This window comes from Sturnira hondurensis, unplaced genomic scaffold (genome assembly GCF_014824575.4).
Source record: "Sturnira hondurensis isolate 20B ecotype Veracruz unplaced genomic scaffold, ASM1482457v3 Scaffold0003681, whole genome shotgun sequence".
Lineage (NCBI taxonomy): Eukaryota > Metazoa > Chordata > Mammalia > Chiroptera > Phyllostomidae > Sturnira > Sturnira hondurensis.
The window spans coordinates 4,267,153-4,294,045 of NW_028076312.1; the positions used below are offsets into that span (position 1 = coordinate 4,267,153).

General features: G+C 44.5%; 2 protein-coding genes across 2 annotated transcripts; one reads left to right on the top strand and one right to left on the bottom strand.

Moving 5' to 3' along the window:
• Positions 1-409: 409 nt before the first annotated feature.
• Positions 410-3,185, top strand: SOX1 (SRY-box transcription factor 1). Its single transcript, XM_037042041.1, has one exon. The coding sequence runs from the start codon at positions 997-999 to the stop codon at positions 2,152-2,154; it is 1,158 nt and encodes a 385-aa protein (XP_036897936.1). The 5' UTR covers positions 410-996; the 3' UTR covers positions 2,155-3,185.
• On the bottom strand, positions 2,762-9,218 carry LOC118984287 (uncharacterized). Its single transcript, XM_037042138.1, has 5 exons — positions 9,098-9,218; positions 7,221-7,441; positions 6,736-7,035; positions 5,401-5,857; positions 2,762-5,298 (listed from the first exon to the last, which is right to left on the bottom strand). The coding sequence occupies exons 1-5, from the start codon at positions 9,216-9,218 to the stop codon at positions 5,279-5,281; spliced, it is 1,119 nt and encodes a 372-aa protein (XP_036898033.1). The 3' UTR covers positions 2,762-5,278.
• Between the last annotated feature and the right edge of the window lie 17,675 nt (positions 9,219-26,893).

The following is a 26,893-nucleotide window of genomic DNA, read 5'->3' on the forward strand; positions in this document are numbered from 1 at the left end:
GCGCGCGCTCAGGAAGCAGCGTGGCTGTGACCCCCCTCCCTGGCCTCCTTTCCCCCCCTCCTTCCTGCTCCTGTTCCCCCTCCTTTCTCCCCTCCTCCCCATTCCGCCGCCCGCGCCCGGAGTATCTACTCCCTCCTCACGTCACTCGCCAGCGCGCCATGCAAATCACCGCCGCCGCCAGCTCCCATTGGCCGCGGCACGCTCATTTAATGGCAGCCCGGGCCGGCGTATGGCTGCTGGGCCCCGCGCGCCGCCGGCCCCGTGTGCGCCTCCGCTTCCAGCGCACCGCCCCGGGCAGGCAGTGGGCATCCAGGGCTTGGGGGCCCCGGTTTTCCGGCCCTCTTTGCGCGCCTGCGCTCCCTCGGCTGCCCCCGGCCCCCTCCCCAGCTGCCCCGTAATCCCCCCGGTCCCCCTCTCCTCCCCCCTCGTCGCCTCGCTCCCCCCTAGGCACCTGGGACAAGCACATGCCCAGCGCACGCGGCGCGCCACCCCGCTAGAAGTTGCAGCCCCGGAGTTGGAGGCCTCTGAGGACCAAGTGGAGGAGAAAGGAGGCAGCGCGCGCGGCAACGGCAGCCGGCGAGGAGGCGGCACTGAGTCCCGGAGCGGGCCCTGCGCATCGCTCTGGTCCCGAAAAGTGGAGCTGCAACTTGGCCACGACTGCACCTGTTTGCACCGCTCTTCCGAGGGCAACCCACCTGGGGCAGCGGCGAGGACCGCGACCCCAGCCATCACCCTCTTTGGCAAGTGGCTCGTGCACGAGGAGAAACTTTCCACCTGTGAGCCGGACCGGCGCTGAGTGCGTGTATTTTTGCCTCCTTTTTGTTGTTTTTGCCTCCACCCCCACCTTCTTTTTTTCTGCTAAGACCTCTCCCCGCACACCCACCCCAAAGTTTAGCTCTGTTTTGAATCCCTCTCCATCTCCCTGCCTCCCCTTCCCCGGCCGTCTATGTTCCAGGCCCTCTCTACGCGGTGCCGGTGAACCCGTGAGCCGCCCTAATGTACAGCATGATGATGGAAACCGACCTGCACTCGCCTGGCGGCGCCCAGGCCCCCACGAACTTGTCAGGCCCGGCCGGGGTGGGCGGCGGTGGGGGCGGTGGCGGCGGCGGCGGCGGCACCAAGGCCAACCAGGACCGGGTAAAGCGACCCATGAACGCCTTCATGGTGTGGTCCCGCGGGCAGCGGCGCAAGATGGCCCAGGAAAACCCCAAGATGCACAACTCGGAGATAAGCAAGCGCCTGGGCGCCGAATGGAAGGTCATGTCCGAGGCCGAGAAGCGGCCGTTCATCGACGAGGCGAAGCGGCTGCGCGCGCTACACATGAAAGAACACCCGGATTACAAGTACCGGCCGCGCCGCAAGACTAAAACACTACTCAAGAAGGACAAGTACTCGCTGGCCGGCGGGCTGCTGGCGGCCGGCGCGGGCGCTGGCGGCGCGGCCGTGGCCATGGGCGTGGGCGTGGGCGCAGCGGCTGTGGGCCAGCGCCTCGAGAGTCCCGGCGGTGCGGCGGGCGGCGGCTACGCTCACGTCAACGGCTGGGCCAACGGTGCCTACCCCGGCTCAGTAGCAGCAGCAGCCGCGGCCGCAGCCATGATGCAGGAGGCGCAGCTGGCCTACGGGCAGCACCCCGGCGCAGGCAGCGCGCACCCGCACGCGCATCCAGCGCATCCGCACCCGCACCACCCGCACGCGCATCCGCACAACCCGCAGCCCATGCACCGCTACGACATGGGCGCGCTGCAGTACAGCCCCATCTCCAACTCGCAGGGCTATATGAGCGCCTCGCCCTCCGGCTACGGTGGCCTCCCCTACGGCGCTGCAGCCGCTGCAGCCGCGGCGGGCGGCGCGCACCAGAACTCGGCTGTGGCGGCCGCGGCGGCCGCGGCGGCTGCGTCGTCGGGCGCCCTGGGCGCGCTCGGGTCTCTTGTCAAGTCGGAGCCTAGCGGCAGCCCGCCGGCCCCAGCGCATTCGCGGGCGCCGTGTCCCGGGGACCTGCGCGAGATGATCAGCATGTACTTGCCGGCTGGCGAGGGCGGCGACCCGGCGGCTGCAGCGGCCGCTGCGGCGCAGAGCCGACTGCACTCGCTGCCACAGCACTACCAGGGCGCGGGCGCGGGCGTCAACGGCACGGTTCCCTTGACGCACATCTAGGGACGCTGGGGGAAAAGGCGACCCGCGCCGGCGCCGAGCGAAAGGAGCAGGTGGCCCGCCCCAGGGACCCGGCCTGGCCCAGCGCGGCCTTGCTTTTGTATAGACGTTTCCACACTCTTGTAAAAAGGAAAACACTGGTGATGAGCACTAGGTGACACATACCCCCTGCCCCCAATTCGCTTTCCCGGGAGTTTTGGCGACCTCTAGAAGCGGACACAGTTGTGAGTTTCAGATTGAACTTCGACGTTTTCTTGAGACTTTTTGTACAGTATTTATCATCCACAGAGGCAGAAAGCGTTTCTTTGCTCGAGGGGACACAAAGACCAAGCAAGAGGTGACTCCAACTTTCCTATTCCGCCGGCGCGCTCACTCTCATCCCGCATCGCTTCCTGATGGCGTTTAGTTGCCGGGGACCCAATGCCGGAAGCTGTTCTCATTTGTTACCGATGTAGTAAGGCAGATCCAAACACAAGTTTTTTTGTAGTTGTTACCATTTGGTGAGGGGTGTTAATTTATACAAAGAGATGCCCCCACCTCTCTCTGACGGCAGCGGTCTATTCTGGGTTTTGTAAAACTTTTCTGTATCTGAGCTTTTCCATTTTTTTCGGTTTTGTAATTATTTCTTGTAAATGTTTTGTGAAATTTTTATTTTAGGCGTTTCGGCGTGGGGAGGGGTATTAAGATTATGTATATAGTTTCCTAAAAAGCCTGTCTTTTTCACGTGGAAACACGAAAAAGATACCCCCTTTCAGACTGCATCGAATTTTGAGTTAATAAATTTAAGAGAGAAAAAACTTGTTTCCCCCCATAAATTTGAAACGTGCTAATTTTATATGCATGTTTTATGAGCTCAAAATACAATTGGTAAATCTGATGAAGGAGAAATTATCAGCATGCACTAAAAATGAGGGGAACCCCAGGGGAGAGAGCACCATTTTCACGGGGCTTCATTCAGTGGGAGATAAGGAAGTTAAAATCAGTACATTATTTTGTAGCGTTTACAATATTAAAACAGAATAGGAAATAATTACCCCCAAAAAACCCACATTTTATATTCTGGCCCTTTGGTGTGCTTTTATTTCCGGCCGGCACCGCGGGGCTGTTTTGATTCCTCGCTGTGGGCTTTGCACCCTCTAGCTGGCCCCGATCTGAGTTGCCCGGAGAGAAGACCCCAGTGGTGGGACCAGGCCAAGGCTGGATGGCAAAAGACCATGGCAGGGGCACCAGTGACCCCCGTTCCCCTGCAACTAAAAAGATTGCCGGTGGAATTTATCTAGATTTGGCGCAAGGAAACACAATCTCTGAACCAAAATGTACTGTAACCAACCCCCTTGGTCCCTCTTCAGGCCCTCCCTCTGGCTTGTTTCTCCTCGGGAAGCAGCAAAATAATTTTGTCGGATTTTTACACACACACACACACACACACAACTGGCCAACTCCCCCAACCTCGCCTTGAACTGGGATGCGAGTTGCTAACCTGTGTGAACACAGAACGCGGTGTTTATTACTCCTGATGAGATCTGAGGTTGTTCGATGCTTTAAATTTTTTTAATTATATTTTTTCTAGGTGTTTATTGGTACATTACAGTTTTTTCTGGAATTTAAAGTTTTCTGTACAACTTTGTCTTCAAGTAATCTGACAGCATTAAATATTGCATTTAAAAGTTATACTGTAGCAGATACGTTTTGAAATTAGTCACAACATAAAAGTGAAAAGAGAAACCTTTAGCCTAGATCAAAATATGTTGATTTCATCAACCCCCTCATTATCTCAACATCTTTTCTTGTTCTGGAATGAGTATAGACTATTCAAAAATAGGCCTATGGTGGTGGGTTAATGAGAACCAAATTGAGCCTGCATTTGAGAATCGGTTTAAGTAAAATGCTAACCTAACAATTGGCATGTGTAAGTTTTTGTAGTCATTCTGATATTTTTGCTTAAACCACATATTTCCTTAAAGTGATTGCAAATTTTTCAAAAAACATGTCGACTTGTTTCTTCCAAACAAGATAATAAGCCCCCCCCCACCTCCCCCCTTTCTGCTTTAGCAATCTGATCCTTTGTGAAACAGTGTTTCCTGAAAGGGTTTGGGTGTATATGGGTTGCTAAAGCGGAACAGCCACGAGACAGTCTGGGAATAAACGTCACACACAGTCCCCTCTGGGGGAGATGCTTTGAGAATTTCTGTGATGCTCTGTTAACTCACCAGCCATTTGAAGGGCCAGACCACATTTACTCTGAAATATGCAGAGTTACATGGACCATCTCTAGTCTTTTTCTAACTCCCAACTTCAACCTTTCCCTGCACTAAACTAAAGTGGCAGACAGATGTGTGACCATGCACTCACATTCAGTGTAAACCCAAGTTTGTATGTATTCTCAAGTGTTGGCATCTAAGCCTACCTTATCACACATATTAGTTAATGTGGGTCACACTTGAAACGTTTTAGATAGAAAAAGTTTAGGAGTATGCCAGGAACTCCAGGCAGAGCTGCCCGTTAATTTCCCAGAAGGTGGACTTAGAGTTTGGCATTTTCCCGTAAGTGCCTCATACGTAGTCAGCTGAAACAGTCAATGCAGGTGCCCCAAGTTACTTCATTAAAAACCCAGGGAGATCTTAAAATAAGAATTCCTGAAATTCAGCGAATTTATTTTGTTAGTTAGATGGACATAGATAAAAACAAATTCTTTAATGACTCTGTTTTAAAACAATGTGGGGTGGGGGGAGTTGAGATTGGCTAGGACTCCTCTCTGGGGGATGAGACCCTATCACTCCGGCAGTGTTTCTCCAGTTTAAATTCGTGGACTTATTCCCCCAGAGAACCAAGCTGTGAATTCGGTTATTGCCAAGGTACTCCACATCGTATTCACGAAATGAAATATTATATGATGCTAATTATTATATGATGGCTTCTGTCACTTCCCAGACCACGGGGTGGCATTTCTGTGGCTTGTTTCGATTTTGTCTGAAAACGTGCGGAGAATGCACACAGTGCTGTTTGGGGGCCTTGGGCAAAGTTTGCATGACTTCCTGCGGGAGCAACTGTGGGAACTGCGCGCGCAACCCACTTCTCTCGACCGTGGGTAGCAGGATTTGGCTTGAGGGGTTTTTCTCCAGTGTCTCTACCCACCACCAGCCTCGCCTTAAAAACAAAAAACAAAAAACTCTTTGACCTCTGTCGTTATTGTTTCTGTTAATTGTTTGACCCACCCTCCACCCCCTACCCCCTGCCAAAGACACCCACCAGTGGTTAGGTGAAATGAATTAATTTTTAACACCAGTAGCAGGTACTGCGTGCCTGCTCTGCATATGCGGGTCGGTAGCGTGACTGATAGATCTATTAAAATCATGCATGTGGGAGAAGAATAGCACGCATATTCACTCATTTCATTTTCCCGACAAAGACTGGGCAATGCAGATTTCTGTCTCTGGAAATTCTGGTTAATTCGAGAAGCCCACCTCCGGCAGCGGCCCTGGGAGGCGCGCTCCAGGGCGGCCTGGGCTCGGGCTCCCGCACCCGCCGCAGTCTCCCGCGGACCCTGGAGCTCCCACCCCCGCTTCCGCGCCCTGGCGGGCTGGGCAGAGGCTCCAGATACGTCGGTAGGAGAGTGTAATAATAGGTTCGATTCCTTGGAAACTTCAAGTGAAAAGCAGACTTGGCCTTGGCGCAGCGCTTTCTCCTGCGTGACGATTTGGCGGGACTGAAAGGCCGGCGAGAAAGGGAGGGGTGAGGGGGACGCGGGCTCCCGGGGGAGAGAAGCCCGGGAAGGTGGGCCCTGGTTCCCTCCGCTCCCCAAGTCCTGGAGGGTCAGAGGGCGGGAGGGCCCAGCCCGGGCCCAGCCCGGGCCGGCGGGTGCAAGCTCGGGGAGCCGGGCCCCGGAAGCGGGCGAGCAGGGACCTTTATCTTCGCCCTCAGCTCCCGGCCCTCGGCCCCTGTCCCCCAGCCCGACCAGGGGTGCGGAGTTTCGCCCCCCCACCACGTTCCTTCCTTTGCCTCCCTTCCTGACCCTCCTCCTCCCTCTCTCCCTTACTCCATCCTCCCGGCCCTTCTTCTCCAGCTGCGCACTCGCCCGGCCCCCGCTTCGTCCGCCCCCGGGAACCCACAGACTTGAAGGCGGGCGGCATCCTGCGCCCAGGATCCGTCCTGGGTCCGGTCCCCGCGGGGGCAGCCGCCATCCTCCTCCCCGCCCCCCGCCCCCGCTCCACCCCCGGTTTCTCAACTGCGCCCGTCTCTGGCACTGTTCATAGTTAATCCCTGAACAGTGGGCGATTTCCTGCCCTTCGCTTCTCATCCCGCTCAATTATTTTACTTTCCACGTTCCTGGCCTCCCCTTCCAGTCGTGTTATCCATTCACTTCTCCTTTATTTACTTCTCCTCTCCCTTCCTCCCTTCAGTGACTCCAGCACCGTCCTTCCCCTTCTCTGAGGCTCCAGCCTTCCCTTTGTCCCTTACTCGCCGCCTCCGGTCTCCCCCAAGGCTTGAGACTCGGCCCTTGGTGGTCCCAGCGGAAGCCCTAGGACACTCCCTCTGAGTTTCGGGTCAGGGTCCGCAGGTACCAGGGAGCTGCCCGTCACCAACCTTCCCTCGGCTGCGTCCCCATGATCTCCGCGCGGGAGGGGCCTGGGGTTCCCCGGGCACCTTTTTGGAGCCCGCGGCCCAGGCGTCCGCCCCCAACTCGCTTGGGTGCAGCCTGGACGCAGAGGCCAGGCGGGGTGTCAGCCGCGGGGGGATTAAGATGACTGATGCGAGGGACGAGGGCAAAGTGTTTTTGTGTTTAAAGAGGGCAGGATTAGTAGAGAGAAAGTCCTGACCCGGGGTCAGCCGCGAGTCAAACCCTTTCACAATCAGCCAGCGGAACAAGCCAGTCTCCTGGTCGGGCTGCAACAAGTGGGAGAAAGCGGGGGGGAGGGGAGGCTGGGCGGCCCAGGCTGCAGAGCGGAGGGAGGAGCGCGGGGATGGCGGAGAGGGCACCCCCGGGCTGGGAAGAGCGAGGGCGAAGGAGAGATGGGGAGACCCGCACCCCGGGGCTAGGCAAGTGGGGGCTGCCGAGGAGAGAGACGGACCCGAGCCCGGGCCCAGGCCTGCCCTGTAGAGGCCAGCGCGGGGGCCGGGGCGCGGGCCGCGGGAATCCGCGCGGAGCGGCCTTGGAGCTGCACAGGGCGGGAAGAGTTGTCCATCAGAATTCCTTTTACTCGAGTGCCTGCATCTCCCATTTCCCGGGCCGTCTTCCGGCGCTCCTCCGAGCGAGCCCGGGGAGACTGTGGCCTTTCTGCTGTGATGCTGTCTTATCAAAAGCAATCTCATTTCCCTGAGAAGCCAAAACTAAAGGACTAGATCCTTGGCCGCTCTGCGACTGGCGTGTTCACTAGGCTCTCCAGGAGTCCTTCCCGCGCTTGGATCTCTGCAGACTTTGTTCCGTGTGGGGCGGTGCGGGGCCGGGGGTGAGACGCACACGCTGAGGCGGTCTCTGGACTTCAGTCCCTGTCGGGGCGGAGGAATGCAGCACGAACTTGGTTTTTAAACCGTGGCGTGGTTCACCAGGGGCTCATCTGAAAAGTCATAAAAACTGGAGTTTGTGGCGACGGATGCGGGGAGTGGTCAGGAAAGAGGGAGGAAAAGTGGATACATGTGTCTTCCCTTAGTAGTCAGGTTGGGAATTTGTGCTGAAATAACGCCGTCAAGAGTTTTAACAAAAAACAAAACAAAACAAAAAAAAACGGAAAACAGAACCCAAAACAACTGATATATCCAAAGATAGAAAAAATAATCTATTTTAATAATAAAAAACAAGATTGCCATAGTTCCTCTAAATTGGCTTTTATATATAAAACCAACCCACATGGGGGTGGAACAGAAAGAGAGAGAGAGAAAATTTTTAAACAAAACAAATAGCTCCAAGTGAGCGGACACATCCGCACAGCCTACCCTGGGTGACACTGGCCGACTATGCTAGTAAATGGGTTCTGGGTTCCAAAGCCAGTCACAGATTGCTACTCCGAAAGTAAGTTGCTAAATGTAACCTATGCGGAAAATTTGTCTGTGACAGAAACTCTGGACACTGTGAGTAATTCTGAAGGCCCCGAAGGCAGCTCCCAAGGATTTAATTGCCCCAGCCACTTCAGAACAACTATGTGGGTACATTAAAGATGTTGTTTCTGAAGAACAGCAGGTCATCACATGCAAAGCCTGGAAATAATCAGCCAGTCAAATCAGTGGAAAAAATCAGCTTTTGTTAGATTTTGCAGTTTCAGGAATTAGGCATTCACTGCAGAGCTGCAGTTTTGAGAAATTGCAATGTCAGGCATGTTCCCAGTGGGGAAATATTGTGAGAGTGTGGAGGAATGTAAGATTGGGCTTGACAATGGGGAAACTGACAAGAGTTATCACCCAGACATTGTTTTCTCCCTGAGCACCCCCGAAATGCTCACTGGAGATGTTATCTAGTGGCAGCAATGGCACTCTGTGTTTGTCCCACACACTTGCGAGAGATGAAAACAAGAGTCTCAGACACCTGAAGGACTGACCCGGGATTCCATGTGACACACACGGGGAAGTATAGGGCAAAGCACCTCACAGGTATATAAAACCTAGAAGCTGTCTGGTAGCATTGTCAAGATCTGCCTGAAGAAGAAATGCAAGCAGAAGCCAATTTATTTCTATTTGTTATTTCTAAGTAACAGAATAGATGAAAATCCAGGTGAGCGTGTTTCGGCCTGGGAAAAGATTTAGAAACCTCATGCTTTTAAATAATCCAAACCATTAGGGAGAAATTTCAGTAATAAAAAAAGCCCAAACTTTAACAGTAAATTTAATGTGAACATCCACATAGATGGAGAAGCAGAAGCTTTGTTCTTTGTGATAGAAATTGAACTGAAGAGTGAAGTTTATTCTTGAAAGAAATGCTTTATTTGCATTTTTGCCTCACAGAGAAATGACATACCTGTGCTCAAAGAACAGGAAGAGTCAATGTGAAGATTGTCAATGTGAAGATAGTCAATATTGTATTTATTTCTCATCTCTGTTGAATGGTAGTGCAGCAACATGGGAAAGAGCATAAGCATCGGAGTAAAACAGAACTTCAGTAAAATCACGGCTTGTCGCAGATCAACTCCATGTCTTCAGTCAAATGTTTCAACTCTGAGTTCATGTTTTTCCACAGGCAAAACAGACAAAACCAACTTTATAAGACTATGGTCAGGATTAATGATCTAAGGTGTATGCTGTGTCAGGCAGATAGTCGGCCCTGGATGAATGGTCACTTGACTGTGTGAGCTCAGGCAGGGGTAAAAAAGGAGAATAGTGCGGTACGTGTCAAGTTTGACCTACATGGGAACTAATGGAAATTGTACCAACCAATATCCCCATTTTTCCATACCGATAACAATTTCTCTTTAGTTACCTGACCATCATCACATTCATTCACTCATTGATCTGTTCAACAAGCATTTATTAGTAGTACATTGTATGTTTACATTATTATATGAGCATGTGTTATGTGTGTGGCCTGTTACCAGATGCTGAGAATGCAAAGGTTAATCTGATGGGGCTCATTGCCCAGTAGGTGAAACTTACTCTCACATGGGTGTGATACTGAGGTTGACAGTTGTGGGACAGAAATACATGCTGGATGCTAACTGATCATTTGTGCTCGATGCAGGGAAGTCGGAGAAGGCTTCTGAGAGAAAGAGAAAGCTAGTCTGGAAGCTGAGGCATCCTCGAACTGCTCTAACACAGCGGTGGGTCTCCTTGTGAGGCTTGCACACCGTGTTTTTTCATGCATCAGTGAAGATTGTGATATAGATTTAAACAGAGTACATATCCTAACTGCTTTGTTTTCCATGAATAGCTGTGTTAGTATGGCTTTGAGGTGTCAAAGACTTAGAGACTCACCAGGACAGTGGTTTCTCACCTTCAAGGTACATAGAACACCAGGCAAGCTTGTTATCAACCCATTTCTCAGACCCAGTGCCCTTGACATGCTGGCTCTGGGGTTCCACTGGGACTCAAGAATCTGCACCTTCTTAGGCAGATTTTTCTCAAAGATGCTGAAGCAGGTCCTACTCGACCCTTGGAAAGTCCATGTTAGGAGACTGGGCCCAATTGCTGCTAGATCACTTAAATTTGAACAATTTAGTATGTACAAAGTGCTCTCTAATTGTTCAATAAATGGTTTTTGAAAAAAATTAAATTAGCTTCAGAAGAAATGAAATTAAGCTGGGTTATTAGAATCTCATAAATAAACAGCAAGGACTGACTTGCTGGTTTTATGTTCCATTTTTTTGACTGGTTGTTCTAGCTACCTGTAAATGCATCTTGCCTTTCCCAAAGTGAGGTCAAGGTGAAACACAAGGATCATAGGCCACACATACATCTTTGTTGTAAAGAATGGACAACTAAAGGGACTAAACAAAGTCTCATGTTGTGCCTTATAGATTTCTAATTTTATCAAACTAATCTGTATCTATGTAGACTAAGTCTGTACAGCCCTTGTGAATGCAACATGGGCCAAAATATTCATATCAATTAGTGGAGAGTTATTTTAATTGTACAGGAAGAGTAGAAGGGCATTTAATAGTGCACATAAGCTGAAATAAACTGGTCTAGTCAGCTAGATTATAATTATAATCATAATGATATATTATTTAGCTGCCAAGTTTCTTAATATTGTGATCTGTAAAATGGGAGTATCTTGTAAAACAAAAAACAACCTTCGATGTACTGAGCACTTTAAATGTCTCTAAGCAGAAGAGGTTGTGCAAATAAAGGGGGCTACCTTTATTTTAAACAGAATAAACTAATTTTGCAAATAAAGGGGGCTACCTTTATTTTAAACCGAATAAACTAATTTGGCCCTGCCTGATGTGGCTCAGTGGATTGAGTGCCAGCCTGCAAACTGGAAGGTCGCCAGTTTGATTCCCAGTCAGGGCACATGCTTGGGTTGCTGGCTGATTGATGTATCTCTCACACATCGATGTTTCTCTTCCTCTATTTCTCCCTCCCTTCCCATCTCTCTAGAAATAAATAAAATCTTTTAAAAAAGAATGAGCTAGTATGTATCAGCAATATTCTATCTAGAAATCACACAATTTCACATTATGGATGTTACTTTTACTGCTAATCATAATAGAAACAACATTCATTATATTTATAGATACAAATCTAGATTGAGGTGTGGTCATGGAAGAAGCCAGTATCTATTTGAGTAGCATGTGAGAAGATAAGTTTTAAATAGGATATGAAAGAAAATGTTCTATATAAAGAATCAAACCCAGCTGATAATATAATTCTAATACAGCTTTTAGTTTCAGGACACAAGGCATCATTCAAGAAATTTGATAATCTATGCATTTTAACAAAAGCTTTTTGGAAAAAATGACATTGTCTACATCAACTAAATCATTCATAATTTTAATGGATAAGAATGTCAATCCAAATAATCAGGTACCATGAGTAGTGGGAAAGGCAGAGTTTCTTAAATTCTTGTTTTGATTATTATAATATAAATCCCATTGCTGCTGTTATTATCACATGCATCTCCCTCATATACTACCCCCAGCATCCAGAACTACAGGCATTTGTCACCGTATGATTTACACAGAGAAAAGAAAATCTTGCACTCAGAAACAAAGGAAAAATGTCCTGGGACACAGCTGTTTACAGTAGCATTAATGAAGTGAAATGCAGGCAGAAAATTCAAGGTGAGTCCTGAAGGTGCCTCACTCATGGTCAAAACCAATGGGAAAAGCACCTTTTTAGAAAGTTGGTAGAAATCTTGGTGCTGGGAGCCTTTACAACCAAGAGAGACAGAAAGGTAATGAACGCATTTTAGCAGCTCCTTGGCATATCAGTGTGCATGTTAGTATTTCACTGTCTGTAATTCTCTCTGAGTTGCATGGATTTAAATCTGATTATGTTAATCTCAGTAAGATGTTAATGTAAAACCTTTCTTGTTTATTTAAAGATGTACAAATAAATCATTTATATTAGTCTTTCAAATGGAGAATACTGCTAAAAATATATTCTTAACTTTAAAATATTATAAAATTTGGATAACAAACTAAACTATGCACTTACAAGGGAAATTACATAAAAAGCTTAAAATAATTAAACCACACTTTATTATCCAAAATGAATTTATAACCTGTAGTAACTACTTGCAGAAAACTAAAATTGTATTTAAAGTCATAGCTCAAATTTAATCATGCATTTGCATTAAAAATAGATAATTTTAAAGCAATCTATAAGCTACAAGTTCAATCTAATTTAAACAGTTTAAGTGTTAACCAAATTTGAAGCGGTTTTTATTCTATTAAATTAGGTTGGAGGAAAATAGATTTACAAGAACATTTTAAGGCCAAGTCTTCACTTTAGGATTTTTTTTCAAACTTAACAACCACCGAAGGGTTAGCCTTCATGCCTTCTCTTGCAGTGCCTGCTGGGAACCTTGACCATCCTCAGCTTCATATAGGTGAAAGCTCCCCCTTGCTAAAACAATATTCTAAAGGAGTAGGTGTCTGCCTCTGGGCAGATAGCACATGCAAACTAACACACTTAACCAAGCCTCCTGGAGGACAGAAACTCTGGCCCTTGGAAAGGGCCAGAGTTTATTTTTAAAATTTTTTTTAAAAATTGTTATGAAACATCAACACAGTTCCCAGCACCTGACAAATATTTACTGAATTCAACCGGTACAGCAGGGCAAAGGCAAGAACCTTAGTTTACTAGTAAGGAGCTGAAGGAACCGGTACGGAGAAGGGCTGACTGCTTCACCCCAGGAAGCCCCGCCCACACTCCTAGGTGCAAGGTAGACCCGTCCCCTCTTCGGGGTTAACGTTACCTAACGGTGCAAAGAAGAGAAAGCACCTCGAGGGCTTCGTACAGTCCTTGGCAGAGCACAGAACAGTGGGAGCAGTAGTGTTCTTATGGTTATTAAGGAGACAACAAAAAGCAAAATCCAGTCCTGAGGAGCGGGTCACAGGACTCGTTTCTCCTGTAGTTTGGCGCTTGGATACCAGAGGTTCTGTAAGAGTAATGGACTGGCGTGTTTGTAGTACATAAATCTCAGACTAAGTGACTGTTGAGGCCAGGGGGCTTGTTTTTCCACTCTGAATTCTCCAAGACCTATTACGCAATTTGGTACATTAGTGGGGTGCAATAAATGCTTATTGGTTTATCCAGTGAAGTGCTACAATTATTGTGTTGTGTTATATTGTATCATATCACACTGTATTGCATCATATTGCATCATGTGGTGAGGTTTCACTTATTTCAAGAAAAGGTTTTCCTCTAAAAACTGTAAGGGAAAAGAGATCTGGTTCAAGCCTCATAGAAAAGAGGAAGCCAGGCAGGGAAAAGGCAGCCACTCCCTTAGACACAAAATTAGGATTGTGGAGGAGGTGTATGAGGAGCTGCGGCGGGGTAATTTACCTCTTCCGACTGTAATCATAAAACTATCAAGAAGACTAGGAGGGAACTTATGGGACATAAATCTTAAGGCAGTGACCTTGATGTGCAACTAGGTTGACAACTAGTCCCAGCCAGATGTGTCTTCAGATGCCTACTTTATTATCCTCATTTGGAATACTCTTTGTTGTATATGAATCAGATTGTGTAACTTCCTTATATGTTTAAAAGTGCAAAACTGGACATTTATTTCTTATCATTAGAATGATGGGTGTCAGAACTGTGCAAAGTACAGCAAATGGACACCTACCTTGGGTGACAGGACAGCACCAAATGAACTGTCTCACTTTTGTCCCCTGTTCCTATAGTTTCCAAAACTGTGAGCTGAGGCACCCTAGGGCCCCTCAACACCCAGTGTGTTTTGAGGGAAGCACAATGGTAGACATTTGTTCAGGTACTGTGTGAGCTATTCTTCAAGACAGGCAGTTCAAGATCTCAACCTTCACTTGTAGCTAAGTCCCTCCTGATGCCACTGCATCTTCGTGAAACTGGTTTTTTTTGGCAGTTGCTGTGTCGCAATCAACTCCCGTGGGGAGAGTGATGTGGACTAGGAACTGAGGCTCTGGGATCCAGTCTTGGTGGGAGGCTGTAGAGGTTATGCGTGTGCTACACTGCACGTGAGCCGTTGATTAGGCCTGTGGGCCGGTCAGGAACAGAGTGAAGAAGTTATGTTTTCATTCAGTTTCTACAATCTTTCTGAATTACTGTTCAGTTATTAGGAGATATATATATATATATATTTCAAAATTGGAAATTATTTATAAAAAACTGTGTATTTATTCTTACATGTTTAAACTTCAGTCACCTTCGGTGTACTTTCCACTTGATGCAATACACCTATTGAGACATTTTTTCTACCACTCAAAACAGTTTTTGAACTCGTCAATTTTGATGCCTTCTAGTGCTTCTTCTGCTTTCTGTTTCACCTCTTCCACATTGGCAAAACATTCCCTTTTGAGGACGTTTTTCACGCAGGGAAACCAAAAAGAGTCACTCAGGGCAAGATCGGGTGAATAGGGAGGTGGCACAGGGGTGATGCTGTTTTTGGTCAAAACTGCTGAACACTTGGCACGGTGTGGGCAGGTGCACTTGTAAATCACCCATCATGAAATGGGCCAACATGTTGACAGAGGCTTCGAAAAAAATTGCCGAAACCGAACACAGCCTCTCATAACAACACCAGCTGGTACACCAATACAGATGGGTTTCTAGAACACTCACCTAGAGGGGGAAGCCTGTACTACAAGGGGGCCTGCTCTCCAGAAGATAATCCCTGATTTGGGGGAGTCACCCCATATATACCGTTGTTTAGACATAGCTACTTAAGAAATAGAACTATTAGATATTTCTTATGACCTGGAGCACTGTAAAAAGTTTACTGGGACACTAAGGGTCTAGTAAAATGTATATGATTAAAATTGATATTGAACTTTAGCTTATAGATTGATTTAAAATTATCTGTTTTGTTTATATTATGTCAATAAAGTGGCATTATTAAATTTAAGCTGTGACTTTAAATGTAATCTTATTTTTCCACTAATAATTAATATAGGTGATGTATTTATTTTGGATGATAATGTAAAAGTTTAATTATTTTAAGAGTTTAACATAATTTCCCTTAGTAATTGGATAATTTAGCTTGTTATCCAAATTTCACATTTTATTTTTTTAATTTTTAAATATATTTTATTGATTATACCATTACATTTGTTCTATTTCCTCCCTCATTTCCCTCCACCCTGCACACCCCTCCCCCGCTCTTCCCCCACTTTGGTTTATGTCCACGTGTCTCAAGTTTTTTAGATTCTACATTTCCCCTACTATTCTTGCCCTCCCCCCTATCTATTTTCTACCTACCGTCTATGCTACTTATTTTCTGTATCTTCTCAATCCTTCTCCTCCTCCCACTCCCTTGTTGCTAACCCTCCATGTGTTCTTCATTTCTATGGTTCCGCTCCTGATCTAGCTGTCCTCTTGGTTTGCTTTTGTTTTAGGTGTGGTTGTTAGTAACTGTGAGTTTGCTGTCCTTTCACTGTTCATATTTTTTATCTTCTTTTTCTTAGATAAGCCCCTTTAACATTTCATATAATAAGGGCTTGGTGATGATGAACTCCTTGAATTTGATCTTATCTGAGAAGCACTTTATCTGTCCTTCCATTCTAAATGAAAGCTTTGCTGGATAAAGCAATCTTGGCTGTAGGTCTTTGGATTTCATGACTTGGAATACTTCCTTCCAGCTCCTTCTTGCCTGTAAGGTCTCTTTTGAGAAATCAGCTGAAAGTCTGATGGGAAGTCCTTTGCAGGTAACTGTCCCCTTATCTCTTGCTGCTTCTAGGATTCTCTCCTTCATTTTCATCTTGGCTAATGTAATTATGATGTGCCTTGGTGTGTTCCTTCTTGGGTCCAACTTCTTTGGGACTCTCTGAGCTTCCTGGATTTCCTGGAAGTCTATTTCCTTTGCCAGACTGGGGAAGTTCTCCTGTATTATTTGTTCAAATACGTTTTCCACTTGTGGCTGTTTCTTTTCCCCTTCTGGTACCCCTATAATTCGGATGTTGGAACGTTTAAAGATGTCCTGGAAGTTCCTAATCCCCTCTTCATTTTTTTGAATTCTTGTAACTTCACTTTTTCCTGTTTGGGCATTTCTTTCTTCCTTCTGGTCCACTCCCTTGATATGAGTCCCTGTTTTCTTTCCATCACTATTGGTTTCCTGTGTATTTCCCTTCATTTCAATTAGTTTAGCCTTCATATGTTCCTCTAATTTGTGGCTATTATCAACCAGTTCTGTGAGTATCCTGATTACCAGTGTCTTGAATTGTGCATCTGAGAGGTTCGCTATTTCCTGGTCACTTAGACTTATCGGCTCTGGGGCTTTGAGTTCTTCTTGAGCTATATTTTGGACTGTTTGTGCCTGTTATGTATGAGGAGCAGAGCCCTAGGTGTTCACCAGGGCCGGGCGACCCAGTCACTGGGTTGTGACACTGTGTGGGCCGGGGCCAAAGGAAGGCAATGGCGGGCACCCTTTGCTTCCTCCCACCACCACCGCGGGCCACGCGATTCATTCCTCTGCACTCAAATGGGCCTCTCGATTTGTCCCGCTGCTTGAGAATGTGCGACCGCAGTCAGCCGCTGCTGGGTTTGTTGCTGGGGACTGCGTAGTTCATCTCACTTCTCACTCCCGCCATCTGGAGCCCTCACTGGGTCCGCCCAATGCTACCCCAGATGCCTGGGCGCCTGGGGTCGGGGGATCTTTCCTGCCCAACCCTGCTCTGCTGCTGGCTCCGCCCCTCTTACCCATCCGGTAGAATGGTTCATTGTTGTTGGACTTCCATATAGTTCAATTTTCTGTTCTTTGGCTGTGTCTTTGTTCTCCAAACCTTTGTTGTATTCAGACTTGGTTGTGGGAGAAGGCACGGTGTTTCCACCTATGCCTCCATCTTGGCGGAAGTCCAAATTTCACATTTAAAAAAAACTGAGAATACACTTTTGGTAGTATTTTCATTTTGAAAGACTAATATAAATGCCTTATTTTTAAATAAGAAGAAAGTTTTTACATTAATAACTTACTCAGACTAACATAATGAAATACAAATGCATGCAACTCAGAAAGAATTAGAGATACTGTTAGTAAAATACTAACATGTAAACTTATGTGCCGAGGAGTTTAGCAGGGAAGCCACCCTGCTTCAGAGAGGTGTTGTGCATCATGTATTGGTGCAGAGTGAAGGCCTGGGTCAAAGATTGGAAACAAACATTAAGAATCACACCCTCTACCTATGCCTGTGCAGAATTCTTTTAAGGAGACCTTTTACCCTGCCTGTGTATATTAAGTAGTCCCTTACTGTAGTAGTTTCCTGGGGTTGACGTAACAAAATGCCACAGACTGGGTGACTTAAAACAAGAGAAGTTAATTTTCTCACAGTTCTGGATCCCAGAAGTCTGAGATCAAGGTGTCGTTGGGGCTGGTTCCCACTGAGGCTGTGAGGGAGAATCTGTTCCAGGCCTCTCCCCCAGGTTTTGGGTGTTTGCAAACAGTAGACATTCCTTGGCTTGTAGAATCATCACCCTGTCTCTGCCATCATCTTCGTGTAGTATTTTCCCTGTGTATGTTTATGTCCAAATTTACCCTTTTTATATGGACACCAGTTATACTGCATTAGGGTCTACTCTACTGGCTTCATCTTAACTTGATTATCTTCAAAGATTCTATTTCAAAAAAAGTTTGTCATGGGGTTAGGACTTCAACATCTTCTTGGGGAACAGCACTCAAGCCAAAACATTCACTTTGTAAATTATGACACAAACAAAGACTCTTGCCTAGTAATAAACACTGCCCATTCTGAAGACCCTACTAGAAAATTAATAGTTTAGTGTTTTGTGGTCTTTAAAATATGTCTATGTGCAATTATGTCTTAAACCAATTTGTGAACAGGGCCTTTAATAAATCCAGGCAGGACCCTCAGACTGGCTTGGAGTCTACCTTGACCTAACCATTTGTATGACAGCAGAGTGGACAGGAGCTACAGGAAAATGGAGAAGACTCATTGCAGCCACACTATGGAAACACACAGTGAGCACACAACTAATGAAATTTGTCCTGAACTTCTTGCATTAACTGCAAAAAGAAGGAAAACTAAATACTCCTGGGTGTCAGAATTGGCTTTATTTTTTAAATTTATTTTTAATTCAATTTATTTTGCTATATTAAATGCATCTTTGCAATTCATCTTCATCTCTTTGAGGACATATAAAGAGATTGATCACTATCATCTCATTTAACCTTTATTATACACCCAAATTATAAGTATAATGATTCCACCTTTTTATAGAAACTGAGAGGTTGACCTCTGGCCAAGATGGAGGCATAGATAGGCACACTGTGCCTCCTCACACAACCAAAATTAAGGACAACAAAAATTTAGAAACAAAAGAACAACCAGATCTGACAGAAAACTGGACTGTATGGAAGTCTGACAACCATTCATCCAGACCTGTAAGAGGGGCGAAGCTGGTGGCCAGTAGAGAGGGGTCATGGCAGGAAAAACTGGTGGTAGGCAGTCCTGGGCATGCAGATGGTGGCTGGTAGAGCCTGGGTGTGGGGTGGCAATGGGCAGACCCAGTGGGGCATGCAAGGCTACTGGCTGACTGCAGACACACATTTGCATGAGGATAAACCAGGCAAAAACAGACAGCAAGACAAACTGTGCAACCCAGGGCCCCAACACCAAAAAATAAAGCCTAAAAGCAGCAATTGAAAACACTTGTGGGGGCTGAGGTTCTGGGAGAGACTCCCAGCTTCACAGGAGAGTTTGTTGGAGAGACCCACAGGGTCCTAGAATGTGTACAAGCCCATCCACCTGGGAACCAGCACCAAAAGGGCCCAATTTGCTTGTGGGAAGCAGCAAAGGGACTAAAATTCAAGAGAGAGTGGAATGAGTGCCATTGTTCCCTCTCTGACTCTGCCTCCACATACAGCACCACAACACAGCAACATGGGTTGCCCCACCCTAGTGAACACCGAAGGCTCTGCCCCTCATATGTAACAGATGTGACCAGACCCTCCCCCAAAATGTCTCAAATGAAAGAACATATCAAAGCTCCAGAGCCAATACATCTAAGTGACCAAGAGATAGCCAACCTATCAGATGCACAGTTCAAAGCACTGGTGATCAGAATGCTCACAGAACTGATTGATTTTGGTCTCAAATTAGATGAAAAAATGAAGGCTACACTAAGTGAAATGAAGCAAAATGTACAGGGAACCAATAGTGATGGGAAGAAAACTGGGACTCAAATCAATGGAGTAGACCAGAAGGAAGAAAGAAACAACCAAACAGAAAAGAATGAAAAAAGAAGAAGTCAAAAAAAAAGGAGGAGAGGCTTAGGAACCTCCAGGACATCTTTAAACATTCCAACATCCAAATTATAGGGGTACCAGAAGGGGAAGAGGAAGAGCAACAAGTGGAAAAGTTATTTGAACAAATAATAAAGGAGAACTTCCCCAACCTGGCAAAGGAAATAGACTTCCAGGAAGCTCAGGGAGTCCCAAAGAAGTTGGACCCAAGGAGGAACACACCAAAGCATATCATAATTACATTACCCAAGATTAAAATGAAAGAGAGAATCTTAAAAGCAGCAAGAGAAGAGACAGTTACCTACAAAAGAGTTCTAATAAGACTGTCAGCTGGTACCTCAACAGAAACCTTGAAGACATGAAGGGGCTGGAGAGAAGTATGCAAAGTCATGAAGAGCAAAGACCTACATCCAAGATTACTCTATTCAGCAAAGTTATCATTTAGAATCGAAGGGCAGATAAACTGCTTCCCAGATAAGGTCAAATTCAAGGAGTTCATCATCACCAAGCCCTTATTATATGAAATGTTAAATGGACTTATCTAAGAAGAAGAAGAAGATCAAAAATTGAACAGTAAAATGACAACAAACTCACAATTATTAACATCCACCTAAAACAAAAACAAAAGCAAAACTAAGCAAACAACTAGAACAGGGACAGAACCACAGAAATGGAGATCACATGGAGGGTTAGCAACAGGGGAGTGGGAGAAGAAGAGAGAGGGAAAAGGTACAGAGAATAAGTAGCATAGACAGTAGGAAGAAAATAGACAGGGGGGTGTCAAGGATATTGTGGGAAATGTAGAAGCCTAAGAACTTATGACACATGGACATGAACTAAAGGGGGGAACATGGGTGGGAGAGAATGTGCAGGGTGAAGGGGAATGAAGGGGGGGCAATGGGACAACAGTAATAGCATAATCAATAAAATATATTTAAAAAATAAAAAGGAGTTGGTTTTCTAATTCAGTGCTGAGAAATTAGATTAAACAAAGTTTCTGACATCAAACACTTCTCTTTGATTTCCTTCTTGAATGCCTCCAAATCTAATTTTCATAAAATGAACTTGTAAGCCAATATGTATTTATCCTATATTATCTATAATATAGGATAGTATCTATCCTATAGTATCTGAGAGAATTTCAATCATCTCCAGAGGAGAATGCATGTTTTTGAGTATGTGAATACAATTCTTATTATAAATTATTTATAAGGGACAAAAGGATGACTGATCCAGAACTCTTATAACAAGTTTACTTGTGAGATGCATTCTGCCAATAAAAAAAGAGGCAACTGCTCAGCTGGGATCAAGTATCTTTGTTCTTATATCATCAACTTATTAGTGTTTGTGGGTCAAGTATTTTCAGAGATGGCATCCATAACACACTCATTATCTAGATTTGGTCCCTAAACAAATAGCACCTAGTACAGGCAAGATTCTAACATACAAAAACATGTCATTTTGAATCATTTCAAAGATGTAATTTGCAAGGTCTTTCAAGCCAACATGAAAGCATAGGTAGAAATGCTTTGCCTCCTCACACAGCCATAAGAAGGATAACAACCAATCTTAAAAAAACAAACAACCAGAACTGCAAAAAACCTGATCTGTATGGAAGTCCAACAACCGAGGATTTAAAGAAGAAACATTCATCCAGGCAGGTAGAAGGGGAGCACAGCAGCTGGCAGAATGGTCAGTCTCACATTCACATGCAGTGGATAAAAACCAGGAGGGACAACTGGGGAGTGAGTGATCCCAGCCTCTGGCCAGACCACACAGCTCAAGGTTCCAGTGACAGAAAAATAAAGCCTCATAACCTCTGGCTGTAAGAACCAATGGGGATTGGGAGACTGGAAGAAACTGCTGGTCTCTCAGAACAGTCCATCTAAAGGGCCCACAGGGTCCTAGAATGTTCACAAACCCACCCACTCATGGGATCAGCACCAGGGGAGCAGCCAGAAGGATGCCAGTTGCTTTTGGAAAGTGGGAGAAGTGACTAGAAATGGGGCAAGAGCCAAACAAGTGTCATTGTTCCCTCTCAGACCCTCCCCCACATATAACACCACAATGCAGGAATGTGGGATGCCCCTGCCCTGGCCAATACCTTAGGCTCTGCACCTTTCTATGTGACAGGCATACCAAGACAAAAAAAAAAGGCTCAAATAAAAGAACATATTAAAGCTCCAGGAAAAATACAACCAAGGGGTGAAGAGATAGCCAACCTATCAGATACAGAGTTCAAAACACTGGTAATCAGGATGCTCACAGAAATGGTTGAGTGTGGTTACAAAATAGAGGAAAAAATGAAAGATGTGCAAAGTGAAAAAAAGAGAAATATACAGGGAACCAACAGTGATAAGAAGGAAACCAGGACTCAAATCAATTATTTGGACCAGAAGGAAGAAATGAGCATTCAACCAGAATACAATGAAGAAAAAATAATGCAAAAAAAAAAATGAAGAGAGGCTTGGGAACCTCTGGGACAACTTCAAACATTCCAACATCTGAATCATAGGGGTGCCAGAAGAAGAAGAGGAACAGAAAGAAGTCAAAAACTCAAATAAGTGAAGGAGAAGTGAAGTTTGGCATTATTTGCCAAACAAATAATGAAGGAGAACTTCCCCAATCTGACAAAGGAAATAGACTTCCAGGAAGTCCAGGAAACTCAGAGAGTCCCAAAGAAGTTAGACCCAAGGAAGCATACACCAAGGTACATCATAATTACACTACCCAAGATGAAATATAAGGAGAGAATCTTAAAAGCAGCACGAGAAAGGTAGAGAGTTACCTACAAAGGGTTCTCATATTAGCTGATTTTTCAAAAGGAACTTTGCAGGGACAAAGAGACAGGTAAGAAGTGTCCAAAGTCATGAGAAGCAAGGACCTATAACCAAAATTACTCGATCCAGCAAAGCTATCATTTAGAATGGAAGTGCAGATAAAGTGCTTCCCAGATAAGGTCAAGTTAAAGAAGTTCATCATCACCAAGCCCTTATTATATGAAATGTTAAAGGGACTTATCTAAGAAAAAGAACATGGTCAAAAATACAAACAGTAAAATGATAACTTATAGCTATCAACAACTGAACCTAAAACAACACAAAAAAACAAACACCCCTCCCCCCAAAAAAACTAAATAAACAGCTAGAATAGGAACAGAATCACAGAAATGGAGATCACATGGAGGGTTATCAGCGAGGAGAGGGAGGGGGGAATGGGGGAAATGGTACAGGGAGTAAGAATCACAAATAGTATGTACAAAATAGATGGGGGGTGTTAAGAATAGTATAGGATATGGAGAAGTAAAAAAACTTATATGTATAACCCATGCACATGAGCTAAGAGGGAAGGAATGTGGGTGGGAGGAGGGGTTCAGGATGGAGGGGAATAAAGGGGGAAATTGGGACAACTATAATAGCATAATCAATAAAGTATATGTAAAAATAAAAAAAAACAACCCTGTCTGGCATAGCTCAGTGGATTGAGCATGGGCCTGTGGATCATGGTTTGATTCCCAGTCAGGGCACATGCCTGGGTTGCAGGCCAGTTCTCAGCAGGGGACACATGAGAGGCAACCATACATTGATGTTTCTCTCCCTCTCTCTTTCCCTTCCCCTCTAAAGATAAATAAATAAAATCTTTAAAAAATTAAAAAACCAGAATTCAAAAAAATGAGGAGATGCTTAGGAACCTCTGGGACAACTTTAAATATATCAACATCTGAATCATAGGGGTACCAGAAGGAGAAGAGGAGAGGCAAAAAATTGAAAACTTATTTGAACAAATATGATAGAAAACTTCTCAAATTTGGCAAAGGAAAATAGACATACAAGTCCAGGAAGCTCAGAGAGTCCCAAACAAATTAGACCCAAAGAGGTCCAGATCAAGACACATCATAATTAGAATGCCAAAAGTTAAAGGTAAAGAGAGTATTTTAAAAGCAGCAAGAGAAAACGAGATAGTTACCTACAAAGGAGTTCCCATAAGACAATCAGCTGATTTCTCAGAAGAAACCTTTCAGGCGATAAGGGGCTGGAAAGAAGTATTCAAAGTCATGAAAAGCAAGAATCTACTTCCAAGATTACTCTATCCAGAAAAGCTGTCATTTATAATGGAAGGGATAATAAAGTGCTCCCAGACAAGGTAAAACTAAAGGAGTTTATCATCACCAAGCCCTTTCATATGAAACGTTAAAGGAACTTACCTAAGAAAAAGAAGAAGATCAAAACCATGAATAGTAAAATGATGACAAACTCACGACTATCAATAACTGAATCTAAAAAACAAAGCAAAAGGCCCTGGCTGGTGTAGCTCAGTGGGTTGAGCACAGGCCTGTGAACCAGAGGATCGCAGTTCGATTCCCAGTCAGGGCACATGCCTGGGTTGCAGGCCAGTTCCCTGCAGGCCAACTTCCAGCAGGGGACGCATGAAAGGCAACCATACATTGATGTTTCTCTCCCTCTCTCCTTCCCCTCTAAAGATAAATAAATAAAAATAAAATCTTTTAAAAAAATAAATAAATAAAATAAAAAACAAAGCAAAAAATAAAAAACAAACAAAACAAATAACTAGAACAGAAACAGAATCACAGAAATAAAGATCATATGGAGGATTATCAGTCAGGAGGTGAAAGGGGGAAATGGGGGGAAAGTTACAGGAAATAAGAAGCAAAACTGGTAGATACAAAACACGGGGGATGTTAAGAATATTATAGGGAACGTAGAAGCCGAAGAACTTACATGTACGTCCATGGACATGAACTAAGGGGGAATTGCTGGAGGGAATGGGTACCAGCCAGAGGAGAGCAAAGGGGGAAAATGGGACAACTGTAATAGCATAATCAATAAAATATACTTAATAAAAAAGATGTAGTTTGCTTTCAATAAAATAAAGTAAAATGGAAAAATACTATTTGTCTACATTTAAGCAGAGCATAGCTGATGGGTACTAATGGAACTTACAAAAGAAAAATCAATTGTGTCCACATCATGCATGTATAATTATACTGATGGAAGTGTTAATATTTGGTTTGGATACTAGTATATTTTTCTAGCATTTATTAAGGAGTAATAGTATACACAAATTGCTTGGGATACCTTCTAGAAATATATTCCTAAATCCCACCAGAGACTAGATACCCAGATTAGATACACCTTAGCTTGAGGGGGGGGTGTGTCTTTGAAATCTTCATTTCTATCAAGCTCTCCAGCTAACTGTTTTGCCCATGAAACACTGAGGACCATTGTGTTTAGACAAGGCTTTCACTTTTTTGTGAACATGTTGAATAATAAAATGTGTGTGAGGAAAAAAATTTCACTTGAATTTTTCTAGGGCAAAACTATTCCTTATAGAGTCACTGAGTTATTCTAACCTTTAGAAGTTGAATTAATTCTTTCAAAATAAAAACAGATTTTAACAAAATTGACTTTAAGGCCATAAATAATACCCTCTTAATTCATTAAAACTGTGCTATGATCACTTGGACTTTGACTACTATGACCAAGGAACTTATGTGTTTAAAATAAACTTAAATAGCTGCATGTGGCTAGTGGTGACCATACTCAATAATGCAGATGTTAACCATTTTCATAATCATAGAAAGTTCAATTAAACTGTTGTCAAGAGTAAGTAAATTGGATCCAGTGGTCCTCAAGTGATTTTAAGAATAACTGGATATGCTAATGAAGTTCTTTGGCCTCCTTGCAGGAAAGCTGCTAGAGTAAAACAGGGTATTACTAGTCTTATCATGTACTTTATTTATGAAGAAAATATATTTTGTATATTGCATTATATTTATGGATCAGACAAGTTGTGATGGGAATGTTTACAGATGGATGGAAATATTTCCTTTTATATTGTATGTTTCAGTTCTAGAATATTCATGTATTCTTTTTCAACAATTTTACTTCTCTATCAATTCTCCCTATTTGTTCCCATAATATGTTCATATTCTCATTTAAATATTTTGCCCTATTTGTAATAGTTGTATTAAACTTATTTTTTTTCTGTTATTGACCTATTTCTTTCAACTGATATTTCTCCTACTCACATTTGCTTGCATCTTTATACATTTTGTGATTTTCTTTTATTTTACTCTGGGCACAGTAGATGCCACATTGTTGAATGTCTAAACATTATTTTACTTCCAGATCAACTTGATCTTTTAAGGGTTGTTTTTAAGCTTTGTTAGAATACATCTGGAGTCATCTTTACTCCAGGGCTAGAGTAGCCCTATTCTTAAGGCATGTCCCTTCTGAGACGTCAGTGGAGTGCTTGGTTGATTGGTACACTATTGTTTCTCAGCCCCATGTAAGTTCTGGGATTTCCACTTCTCCTTGGCAGTTGATCTTTGCCTGCTATGTCAGAACCTTGCTTTTAGCATAGAAAGCCAAGTATTCAGTCAAGGGGATACCCATGCAAATATCTGGAACACCTTCTCCATGCATTTTTTCCTTTCTTTTTAAAAAAAGATTTTATTTATTTATTTTTAGAGAGAAGGAAAGGGAGGGATAAAGAGAGGGAGGAAGACATCAGTGTGTGAAAGAAACATCAATAAGTTGCCTCTGGAATACCTCCAACTGAGGACCTGGCCAGCAACCCAGGCATGTGCTCTGACTGGAAATCGCACTGATGGCTTTTTGGTTCACAGGCTGGCGCTCAGTCCACTGAGCCATACCAGCCATGGCTCTGTGCACTTTTTCTGTCCTTCCTTCCAACTCTTTCTTTGGTCCTACTCTCTGATCTCTGGCTCCTCAGCCCAGCAGGACTGCCTTATTCTGCATTGGCACCCCATCCTTGCATCATGGTTTTGAGAATGGTTCCAGGCAGAAAGTTGCTGATCATGGAGTTCACCTCATTAGTTTTCATTTGCTTAGGTATCACAGCCCTACATTGCTCTTTGTATAACAGTTGAGAACAGATGTGTCATCTGTTTCATTTACTTTTATAGTTTCTTAACAGTAGAAGGTCTAGTATCAATCCTAGACCTAATTTTCCATCATGATCCAAAGTAGCAATGAAAATTAATATTAACTGTCAAACAGGTGAAAAAACTGTCAGTTTTTTAAAATTTAAATGATGGGCTTTCCACTAATCAAATAAATTTACCTGAGGAACAAAGTCCAGATAAGTTATATAACTTGGATTGAGAGAATTTTTGGGATTTAACACACCAGTAATTGGTCACATGATTTCATCAAGTTCTGGGTTGGAATAGGAAAGAAGAGACTTTAGTTCTTTTGGATCCATGGCACTTGCTTGTGTAAACTTTGTCCCCTACCTGTGTGTCAAGGTAACCTGAGACATCATCACACAGAGAAGTGCCACAGAATATTTTAAATTTCAAGAAAGACACAGTGATACTTGTTATATGGTGGTCACTGCATAAAATACCAGCCTGATGCAGTTCACAATTTTCCA